This window comes from Podarcis liolepis (assembly GCF_965112155.1).
Source record: "Podarcis liolepis genome assembly, chromosome: 2".
Lineage (NCBI taxonomy): Eukaryota > Metazoa > Chordata > Lepidosauria > Squamata > Lacertidae > Podarcis > Podarcis liolepis.
In genome coordinates this window covers 21,071,742-21,087,310 of record NC_139555.1, presented here as the reverse complement: position 1 = coordinate 21,087,310, position 15,569 = coordinate 21,071,742, and the positions used below count along the sequence as shown (strand labels likewise).

The window sequence follows — 15,569 nt, the reverse complement described above, 5'->3', positions numbered from 1 at the left end:
GCCTTTCACTCCCTTTAAGGAGTCTCAAAGCGGCTAACATTCTCCTTTCCTTTCCTCCCCCACAACAAAGACCCTGTGAGGTGAGTGGGGCTGAGAGACTTCAGAGAAGTGTGACTGGCCCAAGGTCACCCAGCAGCTGCATGTGGAGGAGCGGAGACGCGAACCCGGTTCACCAGATTACGAGTCTACTGCTCTTAACCACTACACCACACTGGCTCTCCCACCCAGAAGCTTTCCCCCCAAGGGGCAGGGGATTGGGAGGAGACAGGGAGAGCAGCTGGTGAGGAAGTATAGATTAGGGCACCTCAGCAGTGCGCAAGTGCCTCAGGAACATCGGCAAAGCCTTCTGTTCTGCTGAACGCTTCCTAAAATCAAATCCAAGGCTATACTCCTGGACACCATGCAGTTCAGGGGAGTGGCATAGTCCCCTTCACTCTCTGCTTCACAGAGTTGTGATAAGGATAAAATTGGGCAAGGGGCATGATGTGCCATGCTGAACCCTTGGGGTTTTTTCTGAGGGCTGAGAGATGCCAGGAAGAGTGGAATACAGTGACGTAGCAATGAATGCATAGAAAAAGTGATTTGGCTATTAAGGGGGCAAGGAAATAAGAGTAGGCGAGCATAAACTAATGGAAATGTTTGCTCCCCCCCAGTCCTTGCTGAAATCCGCCCTCGTCGTCCTACACACAGTCAGTGCTTTAACCTTAAACCAGGCACCCCCAAACTCAGCCCTCCAGATGTTTTGGGACTACAATTCCCATCATCCCTGACCACTGGTCCTGTTAGCTAGGGATGATGGGAGTTGTAGTCCCAAAACATCTGGAGGGCCAAGTTTGGGGGTGCCAAACCTTGCATTCCATTCAGAATCTTCCCCTCTGACCATCTTTCATTGCAGAACAGCTGCATTAATGGTTCCCTAACTTGGGGGGGGGGGGGTTGGTTCCTTGAGCTCCTCCCCAGCACTCCCTACCCTGTAAACAAAAAAAACAACAACCATTAATCAGAAGAGCGGTTTGCTCGACCCACTGAGGCTAGCATAATAAAATTCGACACAGAAACAATTGCACATTTATTCAAAATCCAAAAATTCATTTATTCACTTGATCCAGTGATGCCAGCTTTTCAAAGTGTTATACAGTGGTACCTCGGGTTACATACGCTTCAGGTTACAGACTCCACTAACGCAGAAATAGTGCTTCAGGTTAAGAACTTTGCTTCAGGATGAGAACAGAAATTGTGCTCTGGCAGCGCGGCGGCAGCAGGAGGCCCCATTAGCTTAAGTGGTGCTTCAGTTTAAGAACAGTTTCAGGTTAAGAACGGACCTCCGGAACAAATTAAGTACTTAACCCGAGGTACCACTGTAGTCACTTACACCACCAGCGTCTCCTTGCTACCCCCTTGCTTCTTAGTGCCCCGCTAGGGAATCCCACTGCCCACTTTGGGGAAATCACTGAGCTAGAAGGTAGTCCATTGTATCAAACTGGCCTATCAGAGCCTGGTGGGGAGGAGGAAAGGGAAGCACACCTGTGAGACCTTTTCCCAAGGATGGAAGAAGAGCCCTGCATCTAGTGCAGCATCCGGTCCTCCCAGCGGTCACCCAGATGCCAGTGGGAAACCAGCGAGGAGGATTTGAGCAGGAGAGCTCTCTCTCCCTTTCCCGTGGCTTCCAGCAACTGGTATTCTGGAGCATCGCTTGGGTGTGGGAAGAGCTGTGTGCACATGGTGCTAAAACAGAAGGCGGGAGACATCAAAATGAGCAGCTGAATTCTGCCGCTTGTGTAAGACCTTCATATCAAGCCAAGCCTGTGTGCTGGGTTTTTGTGTGGTTTTATTCTGCTGGTCATGGAGAGGGGAAGAGCAGCAGCAGTGTCCTGGCCGGTGGAAAATGTTTCCTCTAAGGCACACGATGTTTCACAAAACCTTCCCGTATCTTTTCAGGGGTACGGGCTTGAAACCTGTTTCAAAACAAAACAAGCCATTGTTCGTCAGGTGCTGTTTGGTGCCCACTGCAAAATTCCGCACTATCCCCAATCTCAGATAGAAACGTAGCAGATGCAGGTGGAATTAAACAGTATGTTTGTTTTGCCACATTGCCATCCCATCCTTACTCCCAAGGGATTCAAAGCAATGTAGAAGGCGTTATCCTCACGAGTCACGACGATGTGTACAGTCGTACCTTGGTTGTCGAGCGCCTTACGAATCAAACGTTTTGGTTCCCGAACGCCACAAACCTGGAAGTGAGTGATTCAGTTTGCAAATGTTCTTTGGAACCCGAATGCCTGACGCGGCTTCCAATTGGCTGCAGGAAGCTCCTGCAGCCAATCAGAAGCCACACCTTGGCTTTCTAACATTTTCAGAAGTTGAACGGACTTTCGGAACGCATTTCATTCGATAGCCAAGGTGTGACTGTATCAGCAATGGGTTGTGTGACTGGCTGTGGGTCCCACAATGAGGAACAACGGAGGCTTTCGATCCAGACCACCCCAGTCCAAATCTTGCATGCTAATCGTGACTTACACTGACTCTCTGCATTCAGGAAGAAAGATCTGCTGCTCCTTGTAAATCTTGGGCTGAATCACTCTTTCCAAAAGCCTCCTTCCAAAAGCTGGGGTTGAAGGGTAGAGCCATAGAGGCCATCCATTTGGGGGACTTGGGGTGTGTGTGTGGGTGTGTGTGTGTGGGTGTGTGTGTGTGTGAGAGAGAGAGAGAGAGAGAGAGAGAGAGAGAGAGAGAGAAAGAAAGAAAGAAAGAAAGAAAGAAAGAAAGAAAGAAAGAAAGAAAGAAAGAAAGAGAAAGGAATGTCTGTGTGTGTGTGAGAGAGAGAAAGAGGGAGGGAGGGAAGGAAGTCACTATGGTAAGAGACCACAAACCGTAGAATCTACTCTGTAATTTTCATTTTGTCCTCCATTGTGATGTGGTCTCTACACTTGAATTTTATATACTCGGTTGCCATTAGTAGCGATGGAGGGTGTTTGGGTCCAGACTCTCTTCTCTCACTTCCGTCACTTTTGTGATGTGCTTTTGGGGAAAAGCAGTGGGGAGTGCACCACCAGTCCACATGTTGATGATGGTACCAGTCGTGATGCTGCCACCGTGACTATTGCCTCCCTTTCCTCCCTCCAGTTGCTGCAGAGCCTCCCGGATGAACTTCGTGCAGACATCGCTCTCCATTTGCACAAGGATCTGCTGCAGCTGCCCCTCTTTGAGGGGGCCAGCCGGGGCTGCCGGCGCTCCCTTTCGCTCAGCGTCCGCACGTCGTTCTGCACGCCAGGAGAGTACCTGATCCGGCAGGGGGATGCCCTTCAGGCCCTCTACCTTGTCTGCTCGGGCTCCATGGAGGTGCTCAAAGACGGCACTGTGCTTGCCATCCTAGGTACGGGGACCTCTTTTGTTCCTGCCCCTTCTCTTCCCTCCTAGAAGGGGTGGGATATTTGATGGCATTTGGGAGGGAGGAACAGGCAGGTAGACTCCTCTGCTTAAGAGCTGCTGCATGTGGAAAACCAAAGGTTCAGACTAGGGTCTTCTCCTTGACATGAGAGCAGGCCTTCTCTGCAGTGGCTCCCCATCTGTGGAATGCTCTCCCCAGGAAAGTTTGCCTGGCACCTTCATTGTACACCTTTAGGCACCAGGCAAAATCATTCTTTTTTAACTAGGCCTTTAGTTGATCTGATTTACCCTTTTAAAATGTGAGTTTTTTGTGTGTGTTGGGGGGTGGGTGTTGGGTTGCTGTTTATATTTTTATTGGGTATTTTGTGGTTTTATATCTTGATTTTATTCTGTGAACTGTCCTGAGACCCCCGGGTATAGAGCGGTATATAAATTCAATAAATAATAATATAGTGGTGCCTCGCAAGACGAAAAGAATCCGTTCTGTGATTCTCTTCGTCTAGCGGTTTTTTGTCTTGCGAAGCAAGCCCATTGAAGGATTAGCGGATTAGCGCTATTAGCGGCTTTTAGCAGTTTATCTGCTGATCGGATCAGCTGATAAGCGGCTTAGCGGCTTAGTAAAGGGGGGGGAGGGGGGAAAACCAGCAGGAACTCGCAATACATTGTCGTCTTGCGAAGCAAGCCCATAGGAAATTCGTTTTGCGAAGCACCTCCAAAACGGAAAACTCTTTCGTCTAGCGAGTTTTCCATCTTGCGAGGCATTCGTCTTGTGGGGCACCACTGTAAAGTTTTTAGATGGAGGGGAAATTAAGCATATCACTCCGCACCAGCATCTTGAAGTTTTATACACCGCCAAGACAACTGGAACATTTCCACCCCAAAGATGAAGATCAGATTCCCATTCTGTTCTGTGTCCTCAACTCTTAAGCCCTGCCAATGCCACTTTCCAGTTTGGGGGTTCCTTTAGCTCCTTTTGAAAACCAGCACCCTGCTTCTCTTGCTAAGGCAATCCAGGTAGGTGCTGCAGGTTGGCAGACCCAGGTGTGCACCACCACCCTCGCAACAGGGTTCGACAGAACTAGCTCGGCGGACCTTTTGATGCCAAGGGAGAAGGTGCCTCATTCAAAACTGCGGCTAGTACTATTTTGCGAGTTGGATCTCACAAATTGCCTTTCGTTCTTTCAGGTAAGGGGGACCTAATCGGTTGCCACATCACATCCAGGGAGGAGGCGGTCCAGGCCAACGCGGACGTGCGGGGCCTCACCTACTGTGACCTGCAATGCCTGAGCTTGCCTGGCCTTCTCGCCAGCCTGGAGCTCTACCCAGAATTTGCCAGCAAATTTCGCCACGAGCTCCCGTGCGAGCTCAGCTACAACCTGGGCGGAGGCAGCAGCTTCCAGGTGAGTGGAAAGAACAGCTGCAACAGGGAGGAAAGCACTGTAAGGAGTAAGCAACAAATGCCTTTGAAAGGGTCGTGGGTGAACTAAGGCCCTTCAATGTGACCTGTTTATTGAACATTCGTCCTGATTTGCTTGCACAAAGGGTTGGATTGTGTCTGGGTCTTTACTGAGCATTTGTTCTGATCTGTGATATGACAATCATTTATTCTCATTTGCTTGTGGGATGTTTACATGCCTGCCTTTTAGTCATTCATTCATTCCATGTTGTTCAATTCATTTTCCTGTTGCTTTCAAAACTGCATAATGTCCAATTCTTTTTTTAAAAAAGTAGATTGGTGACAGAATCCCCAAAACCACTTTAACTGTGCGAACTTAGTTTTCCAGTATGCACTTGAACTCTTCCTACAAAACAGTGGCTTTGTGGAGACACCCCTTTGTGACACTGTCATTAGGCAGAGCTCTTTGTTCTTATTGCCCTTTCAACTTAACCTAGAAAGCAATTATCCAGATGCAGCCTCAGATACGACTGGCCAACTCTTCAGCACCCACTCCAGAGCTAATCCAGAGCTAATAAATTACTTTCCTAGGAGTCTGATGGGTGTCTAGGCTAACCCAGATTGTGTCTGGACCAGCCTCCTTGGCAACGTTGGGTCATCTGGGGAAGGTGGTAACAATTAGAGAGTTCACCTAGTTCCTGCTTGCTTGGACACACCTAGCACAGCTGGTGCATTTACCACTTTTATACCATTAGCTGAGCTCTCAGCCATTTCTTCTCTGACCCTGGCACCCCCAATTTCTGGGGAGAAATGGGGATGCAGGGTTGCATCCATGGCATGAGAGCAACGGTAGCAATGATACGATTGCTGCATTGCCAGGACCTAGATAGCGTAAGGAATTTTCCCACCGCCCCACAAAAGTGTGTCTGCAGGCCACATACCAGCAGTGGTCAGAGCCAAAGTATGCCTGCATCCATGCACATACACATCTTACTTGCTTGGATTCCAGTCTGTGCACTGAGCAAGGGTGTTCCCTTTCTCCACAGCCAGCTTGCTTTGCTTCCATGCTGTTTAGTAGAAAAGGGGAGCTTTCTCGCCCAGCAGCAGTGGGCTCCCTCTTTCCTGCTCTGCTGAGCTGTATTCTCCACTCCCTGCCGTCTCCCACACAACATACATGCACGTAACACACAGAGAGAACTCATCTGATTGAAGGTGGCAGCTCAGCAGTGGGGAAACTGTAGCCCCTGATCAACTGTGGGCCTAGATGTATCTCGGCAGTACTGAGCCCAATCTGGATTGATTCTGGACCTAACACAATGGATGGCCCAGAGCCCAGTCTGGAACTGACCTGAAAGAAGTGGATGTAGTAAATGAACCAGGGATTCTTTCTGGATATAGTTGGCAACTGTAGCCTCACTATGAGGACTCCAAAACTGGTCTTCGTCTAGTCAAAAGATTAAGATGGAAGGCTCTGTTCAAAGTGAAGAGGTTTTTAATATCCACATGTATGTCAGGTCAGTGGAAAACCCGCATAAACACTGCAATGAATGTCACTCCTGGATGCAAGAATTCTGCTGCGTGCAAATGCAGAAAGTCACAATTGGTTTGGGCTTCTCTTGCACATGCATCTCTCTTGTAGAATCAGCTCATTGCCTTATGCTCTATAGGTCAGTGTCTAATCATTTCCCCCTTTTGCAGGGGACAATTCAGAGAAGGCAGCAGGTTGTAAATGCGGCAACAGAAAAAGGCGGCATCTGCTTTTCCTTCCTTTGCAGGCTGAGACCCCATCGCTGAGCAACAGGGCACCCACCGCGTTGCTTTCCACCTTGGGGAAGGACTCTGATACTTCGTTCCCTTCACGCCGCAGAACTCCGTGCTTGCCCACAGAGGCTGTGGACGAGCCCTCCAGCCCCTTGCTCCCCTCTTCCGCTGGAGGCCACAGCAATCACCCGCCACGGCCAGGCTTTCCACGCCACCCACCTCCTGAAACTTCCTCACGTCCCACGGCGTTGCGGCTACATACAGCTCCCTGCAGTGGCCCCCCAGACCTCAGCCCCAGGTAAGGAGCACGCAAAGACAGACAAGAAGATGAACAGAGCAGTTGAATGGAGAACACAGGCAGTGGCGTGGGATAGCCTAGCTTGTTGTCTAGGCTCTGACAATCTCTGGGTAAGATTACTGCAGTGTGTTATATGTGGGACTGCCTTTGAAACTGCAGCGGGTGCAGAATTTAGCAGCCAGATTGCTGATCAGGGCAAGATGGTCTGCAGGTGTAACAGCAATGTTGGCATGACTGCAACGCCTACCAATTAGTCTACAGGCTTATTTCAAAGTGCTGCTTTTGACCTATAAAACCCACAGGCAGCTCAGAACCTGCAAGAACCATCTCTCCCAACATGAATCCGGACACTGCATTCATAATCTGACACCCTTCTCAGTGGGCTGTCTCCAAGGGAGTTGCAGAGGGTGAGGACACAAGAACAGGCTTTTTCAGTCGTGGCTTCCAACTTACGGAGTGTCCTCTCCTCGGACGCATACATGGCACCCTTATTGTATGCTTTCAAACTGCAGGCAAAAATACTTCTATTTACCCAGGCCCTTTGGTCTTTAATATGGAGGGTAACCAGTTAAAGGACGAGAATAAAAAGAAATCACAGGCATGAAGCGGGGTGGTAGGAGTTGTTTTAGACACAAAAACAGACACACAATGTAGGTTTTGTTTTATTGCTGTTCTTATATTTGGTTTTAATGTTCCTTGTTATTTTTATCCCTGTTATTTCTATTTTTATCCTGTAAGTTGCTTTGAGACGCTTCAGTGTAAAATGTGACTGATACAGTATAACAGATGAATAACGTGCTTCTATAGACACCGCTGAAGAGTTCCCAGCATTTGAGTTCTCACAGAGAGGGGGCATGGAAGGGTTTTTCTCCTGCAGGAAACATCTGCTGCCCATGTGCTCTCAGTCCCCATCCGGCGTACCTGAGCCACCTGTGGCACTTGTCTCCTAAGAACCTGACAATGCCCCTCTCAATGTGTTCTGTCCCATTACTGGAATGTGAGCTTGTGCTTGGGAGTCTTCTGGTTACTCCATAGGGACAGGCTTGGGGATCTGGGGTATAGAATTCCATCCTCCTAGGGCTGTATTTGACATGCTCTGTCCCCCCTTCCTATCTCCCTCTGAAGGGTTGTAGACGGCATAGAAGACGGATCTGGTTCCGACAAACCCATGTTTAGTTTCCGCCTCGGTCATTCGGGCCCGGACTACAGCAGCCCTTCACCTGGCACAGGTAAACCATTCTGCATGGCCTTACAGGGAACAAGGCATGATAATTAGGAAAACGTGGTAGCAGCACACAGGTCAGTGAGCTCCTGTGGGCTTCATTTCCCATGCCTTTGCTAAATCAGTCCGCTTCTCTTCTTACAGACAGCGGCCTGCTCACAATCCCCCCAGAGCTATCTGGTGCCGACACCATTGAGAAACTGCGTCAAGCGGTAAGGTTGTTTTTTTTGTTTTAAAGTGGTTCATATATAGGCCTGGGCAATGTATTGATACATTGCCCAGGACTGGTATGAGGGCCAGACCGTGATGGCGGCATCACCTGCCAGTAGGGCTTTCAACATTGCAGTGTATCACCAGCCAAATGGTGATAAACCCTGATGTTGACAAAAGCTGCATTGGCTGCAGCCAGCAAGGTGCCAGATGAAACTGCCACAGCTCTCACTGCGGGAGCTGAAGCGCTTTAACCCAGGCATCCCCAACCTGCAGCCCTCCAGGTGTTTTGGCCTACAACTCCCATGATCCCTATCTAACAGGACTAGTGGTCAGGGATGATGGGAACTGTAGTCCAAAACATCTGGAGGGCCGAAGGTTAGGGATACTCCAGGGCCTTGTGGGCTGCGGTCAATACAGCTGGCCCCAGGCTGCTGCTCAGCTGGGGGATGGAAGAGCTCCTGCCCCAAGCCCCCCAACGCTTGCAGGGGGCGGGTGAGCTACCTTGCCCGCTTGCCCCCCACTCCCCGAAGACGGACCAAGCGGTGGGAGCCTGTCAGGCTCTATGCGTTTGACTGCCTTCGCCTGTACGGGTGCACTGCCTCTTTCCTCTGGGGGGGGGGGAGCGGGTGTCCTTCACCCCAGGAGGAAAGACACAGCCCACCCTCCCAGGCAAAGTCCACAAGGCGTGGGGTGCAAAGCCACCCTATCTGCACCTTGCGGAGAGGGGCTGCTAGCAAGCACTGGACCTGCCAGCAGCATCAACCAGCCCCTACACTGCCTGGCTGCCTTCCACCGGGAGGATGGGCTCTGTCTTTCTGGGAGGAAAGGCGCAGCACACCCACCTTGGCGAAGGCAGCCAGGCGGTAGCTCTGCTTCTACTCATGTGCAAGCAGGGTCGGGGGTCTCAGCTGGGAAGGGGGAGCACTTTAACGGAGCCCCCTTCCTTGCCGTGGGCTCCGTAAAACTGCTTGGCTGAGGCAAGGGCAGCAGCGTGCTCCTCAGCCAAGCAGTTTAAAGAGGGAGGAACAAGCTGTATTGGCACCTTGCTGATACAGCTTGTTTCTCCCTCTACAGGGCAGAGTGCGGTGGTGGTTTCACCAGCGATACACTGCTGAGTGAAGCTGTCATTGCAGTCTCCCCTCCCATACTGGTCCTGGGCGATATTCTTCTTTGGTGATCACTCGTAGCTCAGTAAGATTGTCTTCCATAATCATGGTTTTAACAATGAGTCCGTAAGTGGCTTTGGAGGCCAATTCTGGATCCACAAGTCCTTCTACAGTGGGGACATTGGTTTCCAGGCAGGAGTTGATCACTGTGTGGATTTGCCAAGCGTGCCTTCCTCTTAGCATGTTTCTCCCTTTCGTCCTGAGTTTGAGTGTCTTCAAAGCCCATGACACCTTTGGTAAAGGCTGTTCTCCAACTGGAGCGCTTGCAGGCCAGTGTTTCCCAATTGTTGGTGTTTATACAGTGGTACCTCGGGTTAAGTACTTAATTCGTTCCGGAGGTCCGTTCTTAACCTGAAACTGTTCTTAACTTGAAGGACCATTTTAGCTAATGGGGCCTCCCACTGCCACTGCACAATTTCTGTTCTCATCCTGAAGCAAAGTTCTTAACCCGAGGTACTATTTCTGGGTTAGCAGAGTGTGAACCTGAAGTGTCTGTAACCTGAGGTACCACTGTACTACATTTTTAAAAATTTGCCTTTAGAGAGTCTTTAAACCTTTTGTTGACCACCAGCATTACGCTTTCCATTCTTAAGTTCGGATCTATTGCCCAGCCTACCCAGTAGTATATCACAGGTGAAACAGCAGATGCTCCTCTGGTGCCAGAGAGACTCAGAAGCAGCTGGCAGGCAGCTTCGTCAAAGCGCTTCTCTCAGTGGAGCAGTTTAACCTGCGAGGTGGGGGCTTGATCATCTGAGAAGCGGGCAGTTTAAGCAAGCCTGCTTATCAGCTGTTCAAGCCCCCCACCTCCAGCTGGCACAATTGCCTCATTTGCCTTCACATGGGCAGGCCTCCTGGGAGAAAGAGGTGGCCCGCCCATGTGAAAATGGACAGGCTCTGTGCACTTGGCACAGTGGCTGCCTTCAGGCAGGAGGGTGGGATATGTACAGTGGTACCCCGCAAGACGAATGCCTCGCAAGACGGAAAACCCGCAAGACGAAAGGGTTTTCTGTTTCGGAGGCACTTCGCAAGACGAATTTCCCTATGGGCTTGCTTCGCAAGACGAAAGCCCATAGGGAAATCTCCGGGGACCTGTTTTAAATTGCTGGTGGTCGGGAGCAAAGACTTTCGCCCACAGCCGGCCTTCAGAAGAGGTCCTGGACCTCTTCTGAAGGCCGGCGGGGGGCAAAAGTCTTTGCTCCCCCCGCCTGCCTTCCCGGGACAGCGGAGACTTCTCCGCTGCCCCGGGCGATCTTAAAATGCTGGCGGGCGGGAGCGAAGCGTTCGCTGCCGACCCCCAGCATTTTAAAATCTCCCCGGGACAGCAGAGAAGTCCCGCCCCGCTCAGGATGGCGGCGCAGAGCTGTCTGCCGTGCCGGGATCAGCGCGGGCTCTGCACGGCCATCGGGAGCCGGGGGAGAAGCCCGCCCCGCTCCAGATGGCCGCGCAAAGCTGTCTGCCATCCGGGGACTGCAGGCACATCTGCGCCGCCATCCCAAGCGGGGCGCTAAGTCCCGCCCTGCTCTGGATGCCAGCGCAGAGCTGTCTGCCGTCCTGGGACTGCAGGCAGATCTGTGCCGCCATCCCGAGCGGGGCGCTAAGTCCCGCCCCGCTCGGGATGGCGGCGCAGAGCTGTCTGCCCTGCCGGGACTGCCATCCCGAGCGGGGCAGGAGCCTCCATAGGCGCGCGTCACCTCTCCAGCCGGGGGAGGGTCGCAGGGGGCTGCTTTAGCCCCCCGCGTGCTCTCCCAGCTGGAGAGGTGACGCGCGCCTATGGAGGCTCCTGCCATAGGCGCTCGTCACCTCTCCAGCCGGGGGAGGATCGCAAGGGGCTGGGGGGAGATAGCGATCTCCCTGCAGCCCCTTGCTGCAAAACACGTCGGGGGAAGCGGGGAAGCGAAGCGCTTCGCTTCCCCGCTTCCCCCGGACGTCTTTTGCAGCTGTTCCGAAGTGGGGAGGGGGGGCGGGGACACCTGCCCCAGCCGCCCCACTTCGGAAAGCTGTTCCGAAGTGGGGAGGGGGGGCGGGGACACCTGCCCTAGCCGCCCCACTTCGGAAAGCTGTTCCGAAGTGGGGCGGGGGGGCGGGGACACCTTCTGAAGGCGGGCATGGGGCGAAAGTCTTTGTCCCCCCTGCCTGCCTTTCCAGGGGCTTTTAAATCGCCCCGGACAGCGGAGAAGTCCTCCGCTGTCCGGGGCGATTTTAAAATGCCGTCCGCCAGCATTTTAAGATCGCCCCGGACAGCGGAGAAGTCCTCCGCTGTCCCAGGGTTTTTTTAAAATGCTGGGGGTGGGAAGAAAAGCCCTTGACCCCCCCCCCAGCCTTCAGAAGAGGTCCGGGGACAGACTGTCCCCGGACCTGGTCTGAAGGCGGTTTCCCTAGGAACGCATTAATTGATTTTCAATGCATTCCTATGGGAAACCGTGCATCGCAAGACGAAAAAACCGCAAGACGAAGAGACTTGCGGAACGAATTAATTTCGTCTTGCGAGGCACCACTGTATTTCCTCCTGGAATCAGGTGTTAGGAAACTGTGCGCCCGCTAGGAGAGGTATGGGCCCTGGAGAGATATGGGCGCTTCCTCCCTAAGGTGGGGAGGAAGAAGCAGCCAAGATACACCAATATATCACAATGTCTGGAATGTATCACAGTATTTAGCTGCTGATGTATCACAATGTTGAAAACCAGAGTCAAAATAAAAAAATTCTTTCCAGTAGCACCTTAAAGACCAACTAAGTTAGTTCTTGGTATGAGCTTTCGTGTGCATGCACACTTCTTCAGATACACACGAAAAAGCTCATACCTGCATGCACACGAAAGCTCATACCTAGAACTAACTTAGTTGGTCTTTAAGGTGCTACTGGAAGGAATTTTTTTATTTTGACTATGGCAGACCAACACGGCTACCTATCTGTAACTTGAAAACCAGATACAGTCATACCTTGGCTTCCGAACGCCGCGAACCCGGAAGTGAGTGTTCCGGTTTGCGAATGTTCTTTGGAACCCGAATGTCTGACGGGGCTTCCGATTGGCTGCAGGAGCTTCCGTTCGACTTCCGAGGTACGACTGTATGGCCCAAGCCCTACCCCACTTCCAGGTTGCTATTGCGCCCAAGAGAAGAGTATAAGCAAACAGAGGCTGCTAATACTCACCCGGTTTCTCCTTGTCTTGCTTCCCAGGTGGCCGAGCTCTCTGGGCAGGTTCAGCAAATGCGCGAAGGCCTGCACTCCCTTCGCCAAGCCGTGCAGCTCTTCCTTCTCTCCCAGACGCCGACGCACTCGCGGGCCGACCCTTCTGCCTACACGACCTTTCCTCATGCAGATGCTACTCCTGCCACGCCTCTGCTAAGTCCGCTCCGAGTAGACACAGGACTCCCGCCCGCCTTCTGCCCCCACAGCGTCCCACCCGCCCCCTGTCCCAACGGTGCCTGTGGCAGGGTACAGTGGATGTGGGCACCGCCGGCCGGACAGAGCTCGCCCTGGCCCGGCATGTACTGGGCACGGGGGCCGGGCAAGGACTCCGAGACGGTGCCCATTTCGCCGGCGGGGCACGGATCCAAGGACCAGGGAAGCAACGCACAGCTGCCAAGCCAGCTCCAAAGAGAGAGCTCCCTTTCCCGAGCTTGCTCCCCCACAGACCCTACGGGCCTCACGGAAACCAAAACTTCCAGGACTCAAGCCTGCGATTCCTCAAGCCTTGAGATGGTGCTGATTGGTACTGGGGATGATGGGTCTGTGTGCGGCGCCCCCTGCTGGCCGGAGGAGGAAGGCACGGGCCTGTGAGTCTGCTTTTGGAAACATTGGGGGGGGGGAAATGTCTTGCAATACTGGGTGCTAACTTGCTTGGGGGGGGGGGGGGAGAGAGGAGCCGAAAAGCCCCCATATGGCATTTCAAGAGAGGGCTGCAGCAGCTGTCAACACAGGGACGGGAAGAAAGAACTGGAACGCAAGCTTATGAATTCTCTGCAGCAGGCTGGAGCAAAAGCAAGACACAGAAGCTGGACCTATCCTGCCTGGATCGGGAAAATACATCCATTTCAAACTCAGATGCTTGAAATATGCAACTCTCTATATATGTGTGTGTGTATGTACACATACATATATATATATGTGTATGTACACAGCCACCCCAGTTTTAGCTTCACTTCTTTCTTCTGGCACTTTTGATTGTTAGCCATGGGATGGTGGGGGAGATAAGATTGTGAATCCCACTGTGCATGCTGTTCCTCTGGTGGGAGGGCAGAGGACTTTCCTAGCCATCTGCAGCACTGGGGCTGGGCTAAAGCGGGCACTCGTTTTATAAAATAAAAGTACGTTTTGGACTCTGACCTCATGGTTTACTAGCTATTACTCTAGCTTGGGGTTTATTGTCCTCAACACCAAGGGAGGGGTGAGTGGGGGGTGATAAAGTGAACAAGTGGCATGTTAACTAGGCCTGGCCGATGTATTGATACATCACCCAGGGGCAGAGCGCAACGGCAGCTTCACCCAGCAGTATATCGTGGGTGAAACCAACGCCGCTCCCGTGTCTCTCTGCCACCATTGCTGCTTTCAACATCAGGCCACTGGTAGCAGCAGCAGTTCCACCAGCGATATACTGCAATCTGCCCAGAGTGGCTTGGGAAACCGAGTCAGGTGGGTGGGGTATACAGTTGTACCTTGGATCCCGAACGCCTTGCTATTTGGACGATTTGGCTCCCAAACGCCGCAAACCTGGAAGTGAGTGTTCTGGTTTGCGAACGTTCCTTGGAACCTGAACGTCTGACAGGGCTTCCGATTCGCTGCAGGAGCTTCCAGCAGCCAATCAGAAGCCGCACTGACTTCTGGAACGGATTCCATTCGACTTCCAAGGTACGACTGTAATAAAATAATGAATACTGTCGGGTCAAGCTGCCATTGTTCTCTGCCCATCATACCACAGGAGGAGGAGCTGGCTGCATTGCTAGGGCCGATACAGCTTGTTCCTCCCTTGTCGTCTTTGAACTGCTCCACAGAGGCATAGGAAGCCACATGCTCCTCAGTGGAGCAGTTTAAAGAAGCCCCCCAACATACGAGCCAGAGTGGGGGCTGCATTAAACTGTTCCCACTCCCCAGCTGAGTGAGCCACGATGCATTGCACACGAGCCAGAGAGGCATCGGGGCTCACTCAGCTGGGGGCAGGAGCCTTTGTACCCCACAGCTGAGCAGCACAAGGAAGCTCCAGCAAGAAACCTGGAACAGGCAGCCTGTTCACTCAGCATGTTGGGGAGAAAGACTCTCTCTGCCCCTAGCATTGGGAACAATCTTCATCATCCCTGGTACAGTGGTGCCCCGCAAGACGAATGCCTCGCAAGACGAAAAATCCGCTAGACGAAAGGGTTTTCCATTTTTCGATGCGCTTCGCAAGACGAATTTCCCTATGGGCTTGCTTCGCAAGACGAAAACGTCTTGCGAGTCTTGCGATTTTTTTCGCTTTCCCCCCCTTTTTCTAAGCCGCTAATAGCCTTTTAGCCGCTAAGCGTTTAATAGCCGCTAAACCGCTAATAGCGCTAATCGGGTTGCTTCGTAAGACGAAGAAACCGCTAGACGAAGAGACTCGCGGAACGGATTATTTTCGTCTTGCGAGGCACCACTGTACCAGGGTGAAACTGCCTCATTGCAGTGTTATCACCAGATTGCAGTGCTGAAAACCTGACACCGCCCAGGTCTAATATTAAACCCTCATAGTTCAAAAGACATTCACACCATAAACCAACTCTTCTACAATACTGAAAGAACCACATCTTACATCAAGAGGAGCCCCTAATTCTGTCTACAGATGCTACACAGAATAACAAAACATAATTAGCACAACTGATACCTAAAGGATGTTTGCCAAAAGATTGGCAGCATCAGAGAATACAAATCTGGGTTTACTCTCATGACCAAAGCCAACTCTAAACACCACACTGGAAACTTCAGTAAAAGCAGCAGGTGGCAAAATTATAGCCTGCATTATAAAAACACTAGGCGTGATCTGATTTCGCCACTGCTTTTTAAACAGAAATCATTCTTGACAATTGTCACAGTACCCTTCAGAATCTTATGTGACCAAACATAGTTAGGCAAACCAGCTATTCCACTCTTCCTTTAATAACTTTATGAAAATTAAA

At 51.8% G+C, this 15,569-nt stretch overlaps 1 protein-coding gene across 1 annotated transcript in view; it reads left to right on the top strand.

Annotated features, from left to right (window-relative positions):
- The window catches only part of KCNH3 (potassium voltage-gated channel subfamily H member 3), a 70,664-nt gene extending 56,898 nt beyond the window's left edge, over nt 1–13,766 (top strand). Inside the window, exons 10-16 of the mRNA XM_083489918.1 lie at nt 3,124–3,373; nt 4,573–4,787; nt 6,559–6,842; nt 7,968–8,071; nt 8,209–8,276; nt 12,619–13,522; nt 13,563–13,766. Of these exons, the coding sequence (XP_083346044.1) occupies nt 3,124–3,373; nt 4,573–4,787; nt 6,559–6,842; nt 7,968–8,071; nt 8,209–8,276; nt 12,619–13,221 (1,524 nt within the window). The 3' untranslated portion in view covers nt 13,222–13,522; nt 13,563–13,766. The remainder of the gene's footprint in view (nt 1–3,123; nt 3,374–4,572; nt 4,788–6,558; nt 6,843–7,967; nt 8,072–8,208; nt 8,277–12,618; nt 13,523–13,562) is intronic.
- Nucleotides 13,767–15,569: the final 1,803 nt, after the last annotated feature.